This window comes from Lottia gigantea (assembly GCF_000327385.1).
Source record: "Lottia gigantea unplaced genomic scaffold LOTGIsca_17, whole genome shotgun sequence".
In the NCBI taxonomy this organism is placed as follows: domain Eukaryota; kingdom Metazoa; phylum Mollusca; class Gastropoda; family Lottiidae; genus Lottia; species Lottia gigantea.
In genome coordinates, this window is record NW_008708133.1 from 2,528,243 (window position 1) to 2,542,746 (window position 14,504).

Here is a 14,504-nt window from a genome sequence, read left to right on the forward strand (position 1 = left end):
ATAGTTGTTATAAAGACTGCAATTACTTCACAGTAAACAAGCTATTGTTCAGGTTATTTCCTAAAGATATAGTTAATAAGGCTTGAAGCATCTTTTCCATCCTAACAAGGTAAAGTAGTTGTCAAGATGTGTGAATTTTAGTTTAGGTTAGACTTGTGTTTGACCAAATGAATAAATGTAATTTAATAAAAAAAATTTGTTTTTCAGCATCATGTCCAAATGTTGTACAAGTACCAACTGTTATTTCTATGGTGGGACTTCCAGCTCGCGGCAAAACTTACATGTCCAAAAAATTGACAAGATACCTCAATTGGATTGGTATTTCTACTAAAGGTAAGGTTGTGCCAAACGATGAATTTGGTCACAATAATTTGTTCTCAAATTATTTGTTATTTTTTCAATTCATGTAATAAAGAAAATGTATCAATTTAATAATACATGCCATAACCAAAATCAAAGGAAAATATATTCTAACATGTAAAGGAGGGAAAGGTATTTTGATTTTGAGAACTGAAAGCATGAAGATCTTACATGACATCATGATGATTCAGCTTTTTATTATTTAAATATATTTATCTTAATTATCATTTAATTATAGTATTTAATGTTGGTGAATATAGAAGAGCTGCAACAGATAAATATAAATCTCATGATTTCTTCCGTCCTGATAATAAAGAAGCACAGGAGATAAGAACGTAAGTCTTGCCATTCTTACTGACAATGATCATGCCTTTCATACTGACACCAGATTTCTTGTAAACAATGTTATCGAAGTGAAGGCATAATTGGATCAATACAGAAATGTGTGTCAAACCAGTGATTAAGTACCATTATAAAATTTTCAATTTGTGTCAAGCCAGTGATTAAGTATCATTATAAAATTTTCAATTTGTGTCAAACCAGTGATTAAGTACCATTATAAAGTTTTCCATTTTTGTCAAACCAGTGATTAAGTACCATTATAAAGTTTTTCCATTTTTGTCAAACCAGTGATTAAAGTACCATTATAAAGGTTTCACTTTTTGTTAATCCAGTGATTAAGTATCATTATAAAGTTTTCCATTTTTGTCAAACCAGTGATTAAGTACCGTTATAAAGTTTTCAGTTGTTGTAAATATTAGTTCTGTATTAGGAAATGTGCTCTGATGGCAATAGAGGATGCTTGTAAATTTTTACAAAATGGTGGAGAAGTGGCTGTAAGTAAAATTTCAAAATCTTTTACAATATTATCAAGTGGTATTTCTTTATTTGATCCTACCTACAAAGGAACAACATTACTTTTGGTTGAAAATATAATTCTAGATGATTTCATCCTAACAAATCGCCAAATAATTTATAGATGGGTTCCCTTATTTTCATTTATAGAAATGAAAATGCTAATAGTTATATGAATAGAAAGTAGAGGTGTTCAAATGACTTGGAATAATACTAGTTTGTCTCATATGTCCATAATTAATTCATAATTAACTAAATTCGAAGAAAATTATCAACAAAATTCCATTAAGTGACCGAAAAGTCTTTTTATTTTACTGACTGTACATACATGGACATTTATGTTTGGTCAAAACTCTTAACTACAGTTATATGCAATAAGAACATAATGATATGATTAAAGATAAATAATAATTCATTAGAAACACAAATTAATCAAATAGTTTGCTTAATTTGACACTAAAAAATAAGGAAACCCATCTTTAAATAGAATTTTACATAAAGATTTATAGATAGTTTGCTATGTGTATAGTTTTCTATCTTTTGAAATATGATGTATTTAATATTTAAGGTTGTAGATGCTACCAATACTACCAGAGCTAGGAGAAAGATGTTAGTAGAAGTATTCACAATACAACACAACTTTAAACTATTCTTTGTAGAATCTTTATGTGATGATATCAATATTATAGAAGCTAATATATTGGTAGGTGTAAAGTAATATTACTACCAAGTCATTCAGATTTTGGTGATGATTGGACTTCTTGCAGCATAGAACTAGCAATGGTGCACATCAAATTTTTAGCTCTAGGTGATGGTGCTGATATTTGCATGTACTTAACCATTCTTAAAAATGTTGACTCAATAGCAAATTAATTAGTAAAGTTACTTGGAATAATTTTGTAAGCTTTTTTGTACTATTTTTTGTGTCTGTTACAAGCACATTTTTGTGTTTGATTCATTTTTTTTACAGGAAGTAAAAGTCTGTAGTCCAGATTATTTAGGAGTAGATAAAAATGAAGCTGTGAAAGATTTTTTACAGAGAATAGAACATTACCGTGAAACATATGAAGCCTTAGATTATAATTTAGATAGTGATATGTCTTTCATTCAAATTGTTAATCAAGGTGATAGATTTTTAGTTAATAAATTAGCTGGTAAGTCTATTTTAATCCACATTAAACACCAATGGCACCTTAGACTGCAGCATTGTGTATTAATGTCTGTTTGGTGATTTCCAAGTTTGAATCCTGTGATGAAAACTCCCTTTCTGATGCTATGGCCAGTGCTTAAGGAGTTCAGATTTGGGCTCTTTTATTGTTCAAACTTCTAAAGTTTACTAGAATGGCACATTGTTTTTTCATGTTTGTGTATCTATGTTTTACAGGACATTTACAGAGTCGTGTTGTATATTATTTAATGAATATTCATGTGTTACCCCGCACAATTTACTTAACAAGGGTAAGTTTTTGAAAATTTATTTTATAAGGACTTCAATTAAGATCATACAAAATATTCAACAAGCTTGAAGATTGTGACATGAGAACAGTGAACCATTTCATCTCAAGTGTAAAGATATGACACTGATTTTCTGGGTTTTTTTTTTTTACCAAAATACCATTACCATGGGTATTAAATCTAGATTTACATGAACCTAGATCTTGGTCTTCCTCAATTGTTTCTGAAAGGAACATCATAGAATTCATTTAGTGTCAAAGACCACTATTGATAGGACAATCAAATACTAAGATAAACTTGAATACTTTCACAGCCCCATAAATGTGCTATGGACAATGACAGTTTTCTATTGTCAGTTTGGCATTTTGAAATCATGAATAATGTTATCCAAATCATTTTGCAGTCAAGTTTTGCAGATCTATATACATTTACAGCTGTGTTGATAGGTTTTCAAATGATTAAGGTATAAGAGGTTTATTTGGTGGTGTAGTAATTTGAACGGATAATCATTAATCCTATCTCTAAAGTAATAGTTATTCAATACAATTGTTAGTCTAATTTATTTTTATTTAATTTAGCATGGTGAAAGTGAAATGAATTTATCTGGTAGAATAGGTGGAGATAGTGATTTATCAGAGAGAGGTCAAGAGGTAACTATATATGTGTCAGTGAAGAAAACACTGTCATTGTGTTAATAATAAATATTTTTTCCAATATGTCTATTAATTCAATATGTAAAATGATATATTTTTTATTCAAGTATGCTAGAAAATTAGCCCAGTTTGTAGAAGAAGAAAAGATACCAAATTTAAAAGTTTGGACGAGTCAATTAAAACGTACTATCCAGACAGCTATAAATATTGATGCTCCAAAAGAACATTGGAAAGCTTTGAATGAAATAGATGCTGTAAGTTTATGAAATTTTGAAGATAATTCAATGAATGCATTATGTATTTGATAGTGTATTGTTTATATTTGCAATAACATTAAGTTGTTGTCCTTGCTAAAAAATATGATGTCAGTACAATTGAATGAGTTTGTCTTGAAAGAAGAAGATTAAATTAAATAAGATTATTTAGAAAATTTCAGTAGGATATTTTTTCATCATATAATGGATATAAATATTTTTGTATAGGGGACCTGTGAAGGGATGACATATGAAGAGATACAAGAAAAGTTTCCAGAAGAATTTGCTTTAAGAGACCAAGATAAATTCCATTATAGATATCAGAGTGGAGAGGTAAGGCAATATATATATAAATCCCTTGAAACATGAATACATATGGTATCTCTCAAAGATAATATCCCTTGAAACATGTAGATATATCATATTTCTCAAAGATAATACCCTTTGAAACATGTAGATATATCACATCTCTCAAAGATAATATCCTTTGAAACATAAAGATATATCACATCTCTCAAGGATAATATCCTTTGAAACATGAAGATATATCACATCTCTCAAAGATAATATCCTTTGAAACATAAAGATATATCACATCTCTCAAAGATAATATCCCTTTGAAACATAAAGATATATCACATCTCTCAAAGATAATATCCCTTGAAACATGAAGATATATCACATCTCTCAAGGATAATATCCTTTGAAGCATAAAGATATATCACATCTCTCAAAGATAATATCCTTTGAAGCATAAAGATATATCACATCTCTCAAAGATAATATCCTTTGATCCTTTCATCTATCAGAGATATCTCTTAAATCAACAAGTAGAAAAAAGTAGGACCACAAAAGAATTGAACAAGTCCATATAGTTTTTAACAATGATCATTATAATGACCGTATTATGATCATGGTCAATCTCCCATACTGCATACAATTGTGTCTGTACCAGAAATTGTTGTGTATTTGTTCTGTTAAATCTCTTTTAGTCATATCAAGATTTGGTGGCCAGATTAGAACCAGTAATATTAGTAAGCTTATTATCATTTATCCTATTTGTCTATAAGTTTTTTTTATCTTGAAATCAGAATCTAAATCCCTTGTTTTGTTGGTCTAAACAATAATATTATGTCTGAGATGATTTAAAATGGGACATGGGACCCCTTATTCGTTCTTGAACTTTGGATTTGATCAGTTAATGGCTATCTCTCTGGTACAGTTGTTAATGATATCTCTGATCAGGTCATTGTTCTTGAATTGCACACTTTATTATCATTTTCCGCCTTTTGATATCATTTAATTTACAAGGAATTTGTTGATTAGGAACTAGAAAGACAAGAAAATGTAATGGTTGTTTGTCACCAAGCTGTGGCTAGATGTTTATTGGCCTATTTTCAAGATAAAACTTCAGGTTAGAACACATTTAATTTATTGATTGTGTATAACATAAACAACAGGCATTTAAGACAGTTCAGATTTGATTTTTTTAAGTATGGCAAGAAACATAATGTACTGGTTTCATATTATTTTTTTCTCAATTTTGTTTTTCGTTTATTTTATTTTCTTTTGTTCATTTCTCTCTACTATGCAGAAGTATATGGATGGCTTCTTTTTCTGTATGACCCTCCATATATTCACATTTGTTTGTAAATATTCCACTGTGCTGTATAATACAAAATGAAAGAATGTATTTATACTTAACAGGAATATTTCTTGTTGAAGTAAATGCATGATATAGCTTTGGTCAATTATTTTGATATTATTAAGTATGTATCTCTAAATGCCTCTAAATGTGAAAGTAGGTTCTAGGCCACAAAGAAAGTAAACGTTATCTATATTTTTTACACTGTTCAAGAGATTCTTACTTCACATACTCTCTCTAAACTGCATCATCTTGAAACATGCCCTTGAAACCAGCATATTACCTTGAAATGTCCTGACTGAATAACTATATATAGTCTTCAAAAAGAACCCCAATAAACTCTCTAACCCAGTTCTGGCATCGAAATCAAGTCCCATAGTTGCCAATCTATAGTTAATTAACCTCAGTAATCCATTGACATAATTAAAAGTTATTATGACATGAGCTGCGACTAATTATCAAAGTAAACAATAAATCAGTAATCCAATTAAAAATAACGCCTCTAAACTGGCATTATCCAGCGGTCAGTTGTGGTATTGGTTTAGAGGGTTTTTCTGTAAATGTATTTGTATAATGAATATCGACAAATAGTAGCTATTGATTACATTTTCTAGAAAAGGGTATGACTTTGATCTTTTGGCATCGAAAGTTGCTTTACTGATTATCATAACGGAACAGATCGTACAGATAGTATATTTTTTAACCTTACAGAATGATATCGCCCAAAGGACTCTGAAGTCATTGCTCATTGTGATACAAGTAGTTGAAACCAAAATCATAGTCTGATTAGATTTAAAGATTAGCAATTTGAATTTCTTTGTTTTTTTAGTTGTTAAAAAGCTTTATTTGATCATTTTTGTTTGCTACAACAGGAATTTTATATCATTTTGTATTTTTGAAGTTCAGCTCTTTTGAGATTTCCCTGGTTTATAAATATTGATAAAATATCTTTACCAACGTCATGCATTAATATGTGCTAACACGTAGCTTTTAGCAGCCTAACTATATCTGGTTGTGTTTAATAGTGAGGTGATTTTATATGTTCTTGGTAACAGCGACTGTTAATCATTATTGAAATGTTTTATCATCAATTTTGTTTTTTTTTTCAATTGAACTAAACTTTGAAAAATTGGTGCATATATTGCCATGGCAACTACATATAACTAGAACTGAAATTTCAAGCATATTTAACAACCCTATAAGGATTCTTTGAAGTATTAATATTAGAGGTTTTAAATTGATCGAGTTTATGAATGTGTTGATGAAAATACTTGTCTCAAAGTTTTGTTACTTTACATTTGAAACATTCCTATATTTCACCCAAAAATGTTTAAACTGTAATTGACCTCTGTACAAATAAATTTCAAAATGATAACATGTGTTTATTATTGTAAACTGAGATTCAGTTCTTTGATTAGATTCAATTCACTTAACAATATTTGTATGATTTGCCAAAAAACTAATCAGACCTACCCTTATTCTAGGTCATGCTCAAAAACTAACATTGTTTTAAGTTTCTAGGTGTAAAGTACATACAGATAATAACAAAATACCACAGATACAAAATGACAAAAATAGAATATTAGATTTTACCTCTCTATATCAATATTTTTATCCATGTTTATTCTTTTTCATATTTTATAAAACATAACTCTTTCATCTAAAATGTTGAAGCTGTGTTATTCAAAAAGACAAAAACATTTCTTCTCTGTTGAAAAGCTTGAAATATGTCGAATGATGTCGAAGTAATAGATTTATATCTAGCATGTTTAATGTTAGTAAAATTCAAATACACTATACATGTAGTCTATAAATGAAGTTTTTGCCTGATTTTTGTAGAAGAAATTCCCCATGTACCAGTACCATCAGAGACAGTGGTGCGAATGCGAATAGCAGGTCATCGTTGTCAGTGCGACCACATTCCTCTTCTAAGGTGGGAATTGCTCCTCTTCTACCTGCTCTATACATAAAAGCAAAATTGTGCTCTTATAAGCAATGTGAGGCAAAGTTAAATTTCTGCTTTGTTTAAAGGGATATAGCTCTTTTTCATTATAACATCTTACAGGACTAAATTCAGCCCCTTTCTAGGTACACGGTCAAAACCAATCAAAAGGAATTTGTAATGCCAGATTTTCTATAGGAAAATAAATAGATAAACAGCAGAAAGTGATGAAATTCGAATTAATTATGTTTTCACACTGAAAGTGACACATTTAACTGGACATATCAGCTGGCTTGTCAGATACTTAGAGGGCTAAATCCCTTTAATATTTACATAGTGCTTCTTAAATTTTCACTAACTCATCATCTTATGTACATCAATCTATTGTGATATCCTTTACACATCATGGGTATTGATTGGGTATCATGTATTGTGTTTGATTAAAATTTCTGCAATTGTCTTAGAAAATTACAAAAATTGAAATGGAATTATGTAGACTACATAGTCTTTGAAATAATTGAAATGGAATTACACATTCTCACATGTTATGATAAGAGTACAGTTTGCATTTGGTGTTTGCTTCGTGTATTTTTCAGTTTCTATGTTGTGCAATGTTATTTTGGTTACATAAAAGAACCTAATTATTGTACATATATTTCATAATGATGGCTTTATGTATCTATATGGTGACAGTTTGTTGAGCTTTTAATTTCTTTAAGAGTATTATATTGCACGTTATTTGAAAGGCTGGTAGTCAATCATACAGACCATTTTAATCTAATTGTTATTTTGATTCATTTTTTTTTTACACTTTTCACAAATTGAATCATTAAGTCTTAAAACAATTGTCTGTAATAATTACATGCATGGGGATTTGGCTTAAAAATGTATATTTATAGCTCAGTGAACAAAGTTAGACACTTAATTTCATCCAGTAGTAAGACAATGGAAAAACCAAAAAAAAAAAAATGATAAACAGAAAAAAAAACAACTTGAAGCCAGTCTTTTTTTTTTTAAATGGTAGATCTAAAATTGTTTCAGATTTGCATTGGGTTCATACAATATATCTGAAAGCAAATGCATTTTGTCAGATTTTGAATTCAAAGACAAAGAAAGCAAAATTCCATCTTTTTACACTACAGTGGAAACATAGCAAAAGTTGTTTGTCTAAAAACACAATGTTTGTTTTTAGTATTTATTTCTATGTGTGTAATTATTTTTAATTTTTCATGTTAATTTTTGTTCTTTTTGGTACGTTTTTTTCACCACAGAATTAAAATTTTTTGTAGCTTATGCACAATATATTGATATTATAGTATTACATCAAATATGATTTTCCCTATAGCATGGTACGGATCATCTTCATAACATTACCTTCTCAATTACCTTCTCAATTATCTAGGAGAAAAATAGATACATTATAACGTAATATATATAAGTATACATTGCTTACATTGATTACCTTTTTCTGCTTGATAGGAAGCTAATGAAGGTCAAGGTTTTGACTGTTAATAATTTGTATACAAACCAGACATCAAATTTTAATTCTCAAAGGTGATATTGGCAACTACAATTCAGATTCATCAACTGCAAATTTAAAACAATTATTTAATCAGCTGATAAAGCAATAAATTTGGCAATTACAAATAGTGAAAAAGATACAGACTGAGATTGAATTGAGAGAATATGAAATGATGATAGGTACTCCCTACTAATGATTCACCTTCAAATACAGTGATCTGCATGATGATAGACAGGCAATGATTAGTGTAGATGAGTTAGATATTCAGTATCCTATGTATTATTTATAGACTACAATGTATAGTGTTTTAATACTAGTTACATAAACAGTACACACATTCTGCTTTTAATAAGTACATAGATACAGGACATTCTCAGTTTTAAAAATCTCAATAATTGTATAAAATACTGCAATGTAGCAAAATGAGATAATGCTGAGAATGGCCTCTATTGCCTTTAAGAAGATTGTTAGAATAATATATGAAATAGCTTTTTATTTAAATTAATTTATATTTTTCTGCTACAGATTTATTTTGAGTCACTCCAAATGCTTATTATTACACCTTTCTTTCTTTCCTCCTGTTTCTTTATTTTGGTTTGATTTGTGAAAAATGTTGAATTGATAAAAAAAAATCTAATAACTATGCCATTGTCAAACATGACACATTTGAAAGTACAAGCTTGTCAGTTTTAATATATTGTGATCCCATATGCATCAAAGTAATTATTGAATATATCATTATTTACACAAATTATGATAAAACCCTTGACTAACCAGCCCTTAACAGCTGTTTTCTGTTTAAATGCCCAGCAGTGAAAAGCTTTACTGTATACATTTGCATTGGGTTCATACAATATATCTGAAAGCAAATGCATTTTGTCAGATTTCTACATAAAAAAAAGTAACATGAAGTTAACTTGTTAACTGTTCATATGGATGCTCAGAGTCTAAATCTAAGAATTAGTATGTTATGGGCAGACATATAATTTACTTCCATGTGTAATTTTCTTTTATTTCAGACGATCTTCCGTACCTGAAAGTTCCATTACATACGGTGATAAAGCTTACACCGGTAGCTTATGGTTGTAGAGTTGAATATGTTTCATTAAATATTGAAGCAGTGAATACACATAGAGAACGACCAAAGGTAGGAAACATTTTTTATAGTAAGTTTTCCCAAAAAATGCAAATGGATTTCGTTTTGTGTTCTGAGCTGCTGATCTTATAGATTTTTTTATGTGTATTGGTAACACAAATAGCTTTTTTTTTATCCCATTTTTCTGTGGTTCCTATAAATTGGCATGGTGCAATTTGAGGCTATCAGTGTTCCCGATACACATAGAAAATTGAGAAAACCTCTTTACATTCCCTTTAATAATCAGAAATGTCCTTTGTAGAATGAATTTATATAATAGAGTTTTAATCTGTCAAAACTAATAAAGATATTAATTGTCCCTAATCTAGGAAAATATCTTAGTTCATCAGCTAGTTTATGATTTATACAGTTTTATGGAACAACAATCACAAGTTAAAGTTTTTTTCTACATTTTGAAGTTTTCATAAAGCCTGAGGAGGATGGAAGAAACATGTTGAAAAATTGCATAAAAAATTATTTTTCCGTAAAGGCTGCAATTGCATGTTTACTCAAATGCAAACTGAATTAAAAATGGACCATACCATATCCCATCCAAATCCTTAGCAAATCCAAAAATCTGCTTATATGTGACCTAAAACTCAAACTCAACACCTCATTAAGTGCAACAGAGGGCTCAGTGAGTAATTTTTTGCATTTGCAGACGACTTTGCTGGCTAGGTGCCAAAATGAAGGAATCCTCTTTTAATGATGTCATAACTGTTAGAGATTTCCCCTCTCTGTCTTTATAATAATACCACTCGGTTTTATATTGACAATTTCGCAGACTAAGCACATAGACACAACATATCATGAAATCGAACTCATGGTGTTAAAAATCATATCAGATGATAAATAAAATAACATGATCACATGTTAAAGGAATACTACCCCTTAGAATGGACATAAAATTTAAAGTCTCCAACTTGGTCAACAAGTGTATTTATCAGTTGGACTTACCAGGTACCATGGTGTTTCAAAATTATTACTTATTTGACTGAATTAGATTATTACTTAGTTTATTGATAAGTCCACTGATGAAGACTCATTTTGATGAAGGTTAAATTTGTTGGTCATCCTAAGGTAGTATCCTTTTGAAATACAGTAGAATGTCACTCTATACTCAATAGGTAACTGTAAGATTTAATTTGGTACAAAGTCTTAAAGGGATGTAATACATGTGATATATGTCACATGGTTGACATGGGTTTCAATTTAGGGCTATTCCATAAAAATGTATGTTATTCATTGAGACCAAATTAACTTGCTGTTACTTCAACAGGCTATGTAAATTTGTTCTTTTATTAATATAAGACCAGAGACATTCTCATGGGTACCATGCCACTAATTAGATTTTACACTCATTTAGGAGTAAAAACACATCTAGATGCTAATGACTACTAGAAGGAATTATCCAGTCTTTTCATTTCTCATTTCGATAAGTAAAAGATACCACATTGCATCTTTACATACTCAATATTAACGGGTTTATTTTGGTATTTTGTAGACTGTTATACCTAGTGGTAGTAGTAATAAAATCAAAATGAAAGAACCTGCAACATGTTCACATTGAGATGATAACTGTCGTAATTAATGACTGGATATTCCTCAACTGATATACTATTTACTATCGTATAACAACTAATCAGTATCCCTAGGTGAATTTATACATATCAACCAACTGAACAATTAACATTCAACAATAATACAATGATATTTGGGTATTTATGATATACAGTGAAATCATTTTTTTTTTCGGAATCAGTTTACCATTTGAAATTCTGTCTTCAAACAAAATGTAAGAAAATGTAGTACCGGCACTGTGATTTTCTCTAACAGTATTAATTGATGTCTTTTAACAATAATTGTAAGTAGAAAAAAAACCTTTGGAAAAAATCCATGAATTAGATCTCACTAATGTGCATCTGTGAAAAAATTGGGTGATAAAGAAAATATTCTTGCTCTGTATTTGTATTTTGTTAATTTTTATCCATAGATTAATTGTGTATAAAACTGATTTAAGTCACAAAACATAAATCTGATGAAAATACAGCTCTTGATAGTTTGTAATATATTATTTTCTGTGTGTTTCAACACTAGTACTATGGTCATGTTGTATAAATAAAATATAGCAAACCAAATATCTAGAGGTGTATTTGAAGCACATAGTTTTGATCTTGCCTATTAACATTTCACACAGAAAAAAAAACAAATAATTTTATGTAGATGTAATTCTAATGATTATGTTGGTGTAAAAAATATGATTTTTGGAGGATTTTTAGATAATTTTTTTTATGTGAGTGATGAACATTTATAGCCTATTTTTGCATAAGTGAAATTTCTCATAGTGTGCCTGTTATGCCTGTAATTCCAAATCAGACTGAAATGATGTCTGTAAATTTTGTTGGAAGGAACACAAGTAAAGACTCATTGTGGTCTTACACCATATTAAACATGTCATTTTAATGGGGTATTTTTAAGAAAAAAAGGAAAATTAAAATATAAAGCTTTTATACAACCCAGTTAATTTTTTTACAATTAATGATTATAATTGTGATATTGATTCAAACAGTGCTATTAGTACTATTTATTAATATTATTTTTTAATATGTAAACTAGTGTTTTTATTTATCATTTTATTTAGTAGTAGTCAGGTTTTAAAGGGTATATTGCTCATAACTGTGTAATATATATAAACATATAGATATTATTCTAATTATATGTAATTTGGTATTATGTTATTACTGGACAGGGTATCCTATAAGCCCTGTGTTCTCAGGTTGGTAAAAAATTCATGTTGTTTTGGTCGACTGGCGTTTCACAACATCTCATCAGATCTGTGACTATTACTACAATCAACTGGATGTTTTCAAATTTCAAACAATTCCAGTCAAAGACTTGATTCCATTTTTGACAAAAAGTAGAACATCAGCAACTGACAATTACTTTGATGTTTCAGTTGCATGTGGACCAGATGATCAGAATCTGGTAGATTGCTATAAGTACTTAGTCAACCTGAAATCCTCAAGTGAATATGGAAATCAGTATAAATAACAATGTAAATCTGCGAGTTTGTGTTGAGTAGACTCAGGCTATAAGCACTGGCATTTTTACTATGGAAACAGGAAATGCTTCCGAGCACTTAAAACAACTTTTGAAAGTTCTCTTCTCTTCATAACAAAATTTTTACAACTGAAATTCTAACAACTGATAGAAAAGTTTTGATACAGGGTTGATCAGCTCTATATCTCATTGCTGGTTAGAAGCCAATATTTAATTCCATATGATCCATGTAATCAAAATAACAATTTAGTATTGATATGTATTATTTTATTATAATTTTTAAAAATACCAAAGAAGTGTTTTTTAGTGAATATTATACAAGATTATGAAATAAATAGTTTTATTAAGATATTCATAGTTAATCCTTAACTCTTACTGTCTTCACACTTTTGGTTGATTTTACAGATTATTGTGGGACTTTGCTTTCAGCAAAGAATAGATAATCGGCTCTAGAAGTCGTATTTTTCGGCCGATTTTCTTTGGGTTTGCATTTTTGGAATCTACTGTTAAAATCTGAAAGAATAGCAGTTTCAAAATTTCAAAATTCGAAAATTTGTCGCAGACATTTTTTTTGCCAAATTTTGCATTTTTTTCATTTTTTTTTGCTTTTTGTCTGATTAATCTGAAAAAAAACAGGAAAACGATGTTCACTTCCGGTTGAATATCTTCCGGTGTAATTTGTATAGGACAAAAATTTTTGTGCTGATAGGTAGACAAAGTTATGACAAAAAAACGAAGAAAAAAAAATCCGGAACAGACGTGAAACTTTGGCCGCCATTTTGATTTTTCTGAAACAATTCGATTTTTATTCAGACATAATGGCTCATCCGATTTAAATGATTTTGGTGTCAAATGAAAGAAGATAAAAAAAAAACATGACATTAGGAAGCCGTTTTTCGATTCTCAATTTTTTGCAACATCCGGTTGAATTTTTTCAAAGTTTGAAGGGTCATATCTCGTGATCGTGAACTTTGATGACCTTGACCTTCATAAGGTCAAAGGTCATTGACCTTGGCTATCAGTTAATACTTTGACATTTGACCTCCGACATGTACTTCCGGTTTTATAGCTGTCCGAAAACAGCCAAATTCGCAACTTTGGACTGCTCTAGCACGTGACCTATTTAACCTAGAGGGTTAATTTTTTCGGATTCTTAATGTGCTTTTCATGCTCTTTCAAATGATTTATAACAATCGTTTTTTAAAGCAAAATTGAAATTCGTGAATTTTTCAAATTTGGGGTTTTTTTTTTACAATATTTCTGTTTCTTTGAGCTTGGTGTGTATATATCTTATGACCTATTTTATGTAGAACATTGAAACTTGGAACACAACAAGACAATTTGAATATAAATTAACCTATGACAAAAAAGTTGAGGTGGGCGTGGCACATCCGGGTTGAATTACTAATTGTTTACATTTTGAGAAAGGGGCATAACTCGCATAGGATACATTTGTTCAAAAAGGAACTTTGCACACAATTACCTCATTATTTTGGCCAGTTTGTGTTAATAGGTCAATTGTTTCAGCTTTATAGTTCCAAAAAAGGAACGGGTTTTGAAATTTCCATATTTTCAATTTTCTATTTTGACCTTTATTGACTCTTGTTGACCTATATCTTTTAC

At 29.5% G+C, this 14,504-nt stretch overlaps 1 protein-coding gene across 1 annotated transcript; it reads left to right on the top strand.

The window, feature by feature from the left end:
* The first annotated feature begins 218 nt into the window (after nt 1-218).
* Nucleotides 219-11,669, top strand: LOTGIDRAFT_186853 (hypothetical protein). The gene is made up of 13 exons (XM_009051724.1): nt 219-333; nt 599-695; nt 1,133-1,196; nt 1,784-1,918; nt 2,186-2,369; nt 2,600-2,673; nt 3,249-3,320; nt 3,431-3,577; nt 3,806-3,910; nt 4,570-4,611; nt 4,904-4,991; nt 9,706-9,833; nt 11,326-11,669. The coding sequence occupies exons 1-13, from the start codon at nt 249-251 to the stop codon at nt 11,389-11,391; spliced, it is 1,287 nt and encodes a 428-aa protein (XP_009049972.1). The 5' UTR covers nt 219-248; the 3' UTR covers nt 11,392-11,669.
* Nucleotides 11,670-14,504: the final 2,835 nt, after the last annotated feature.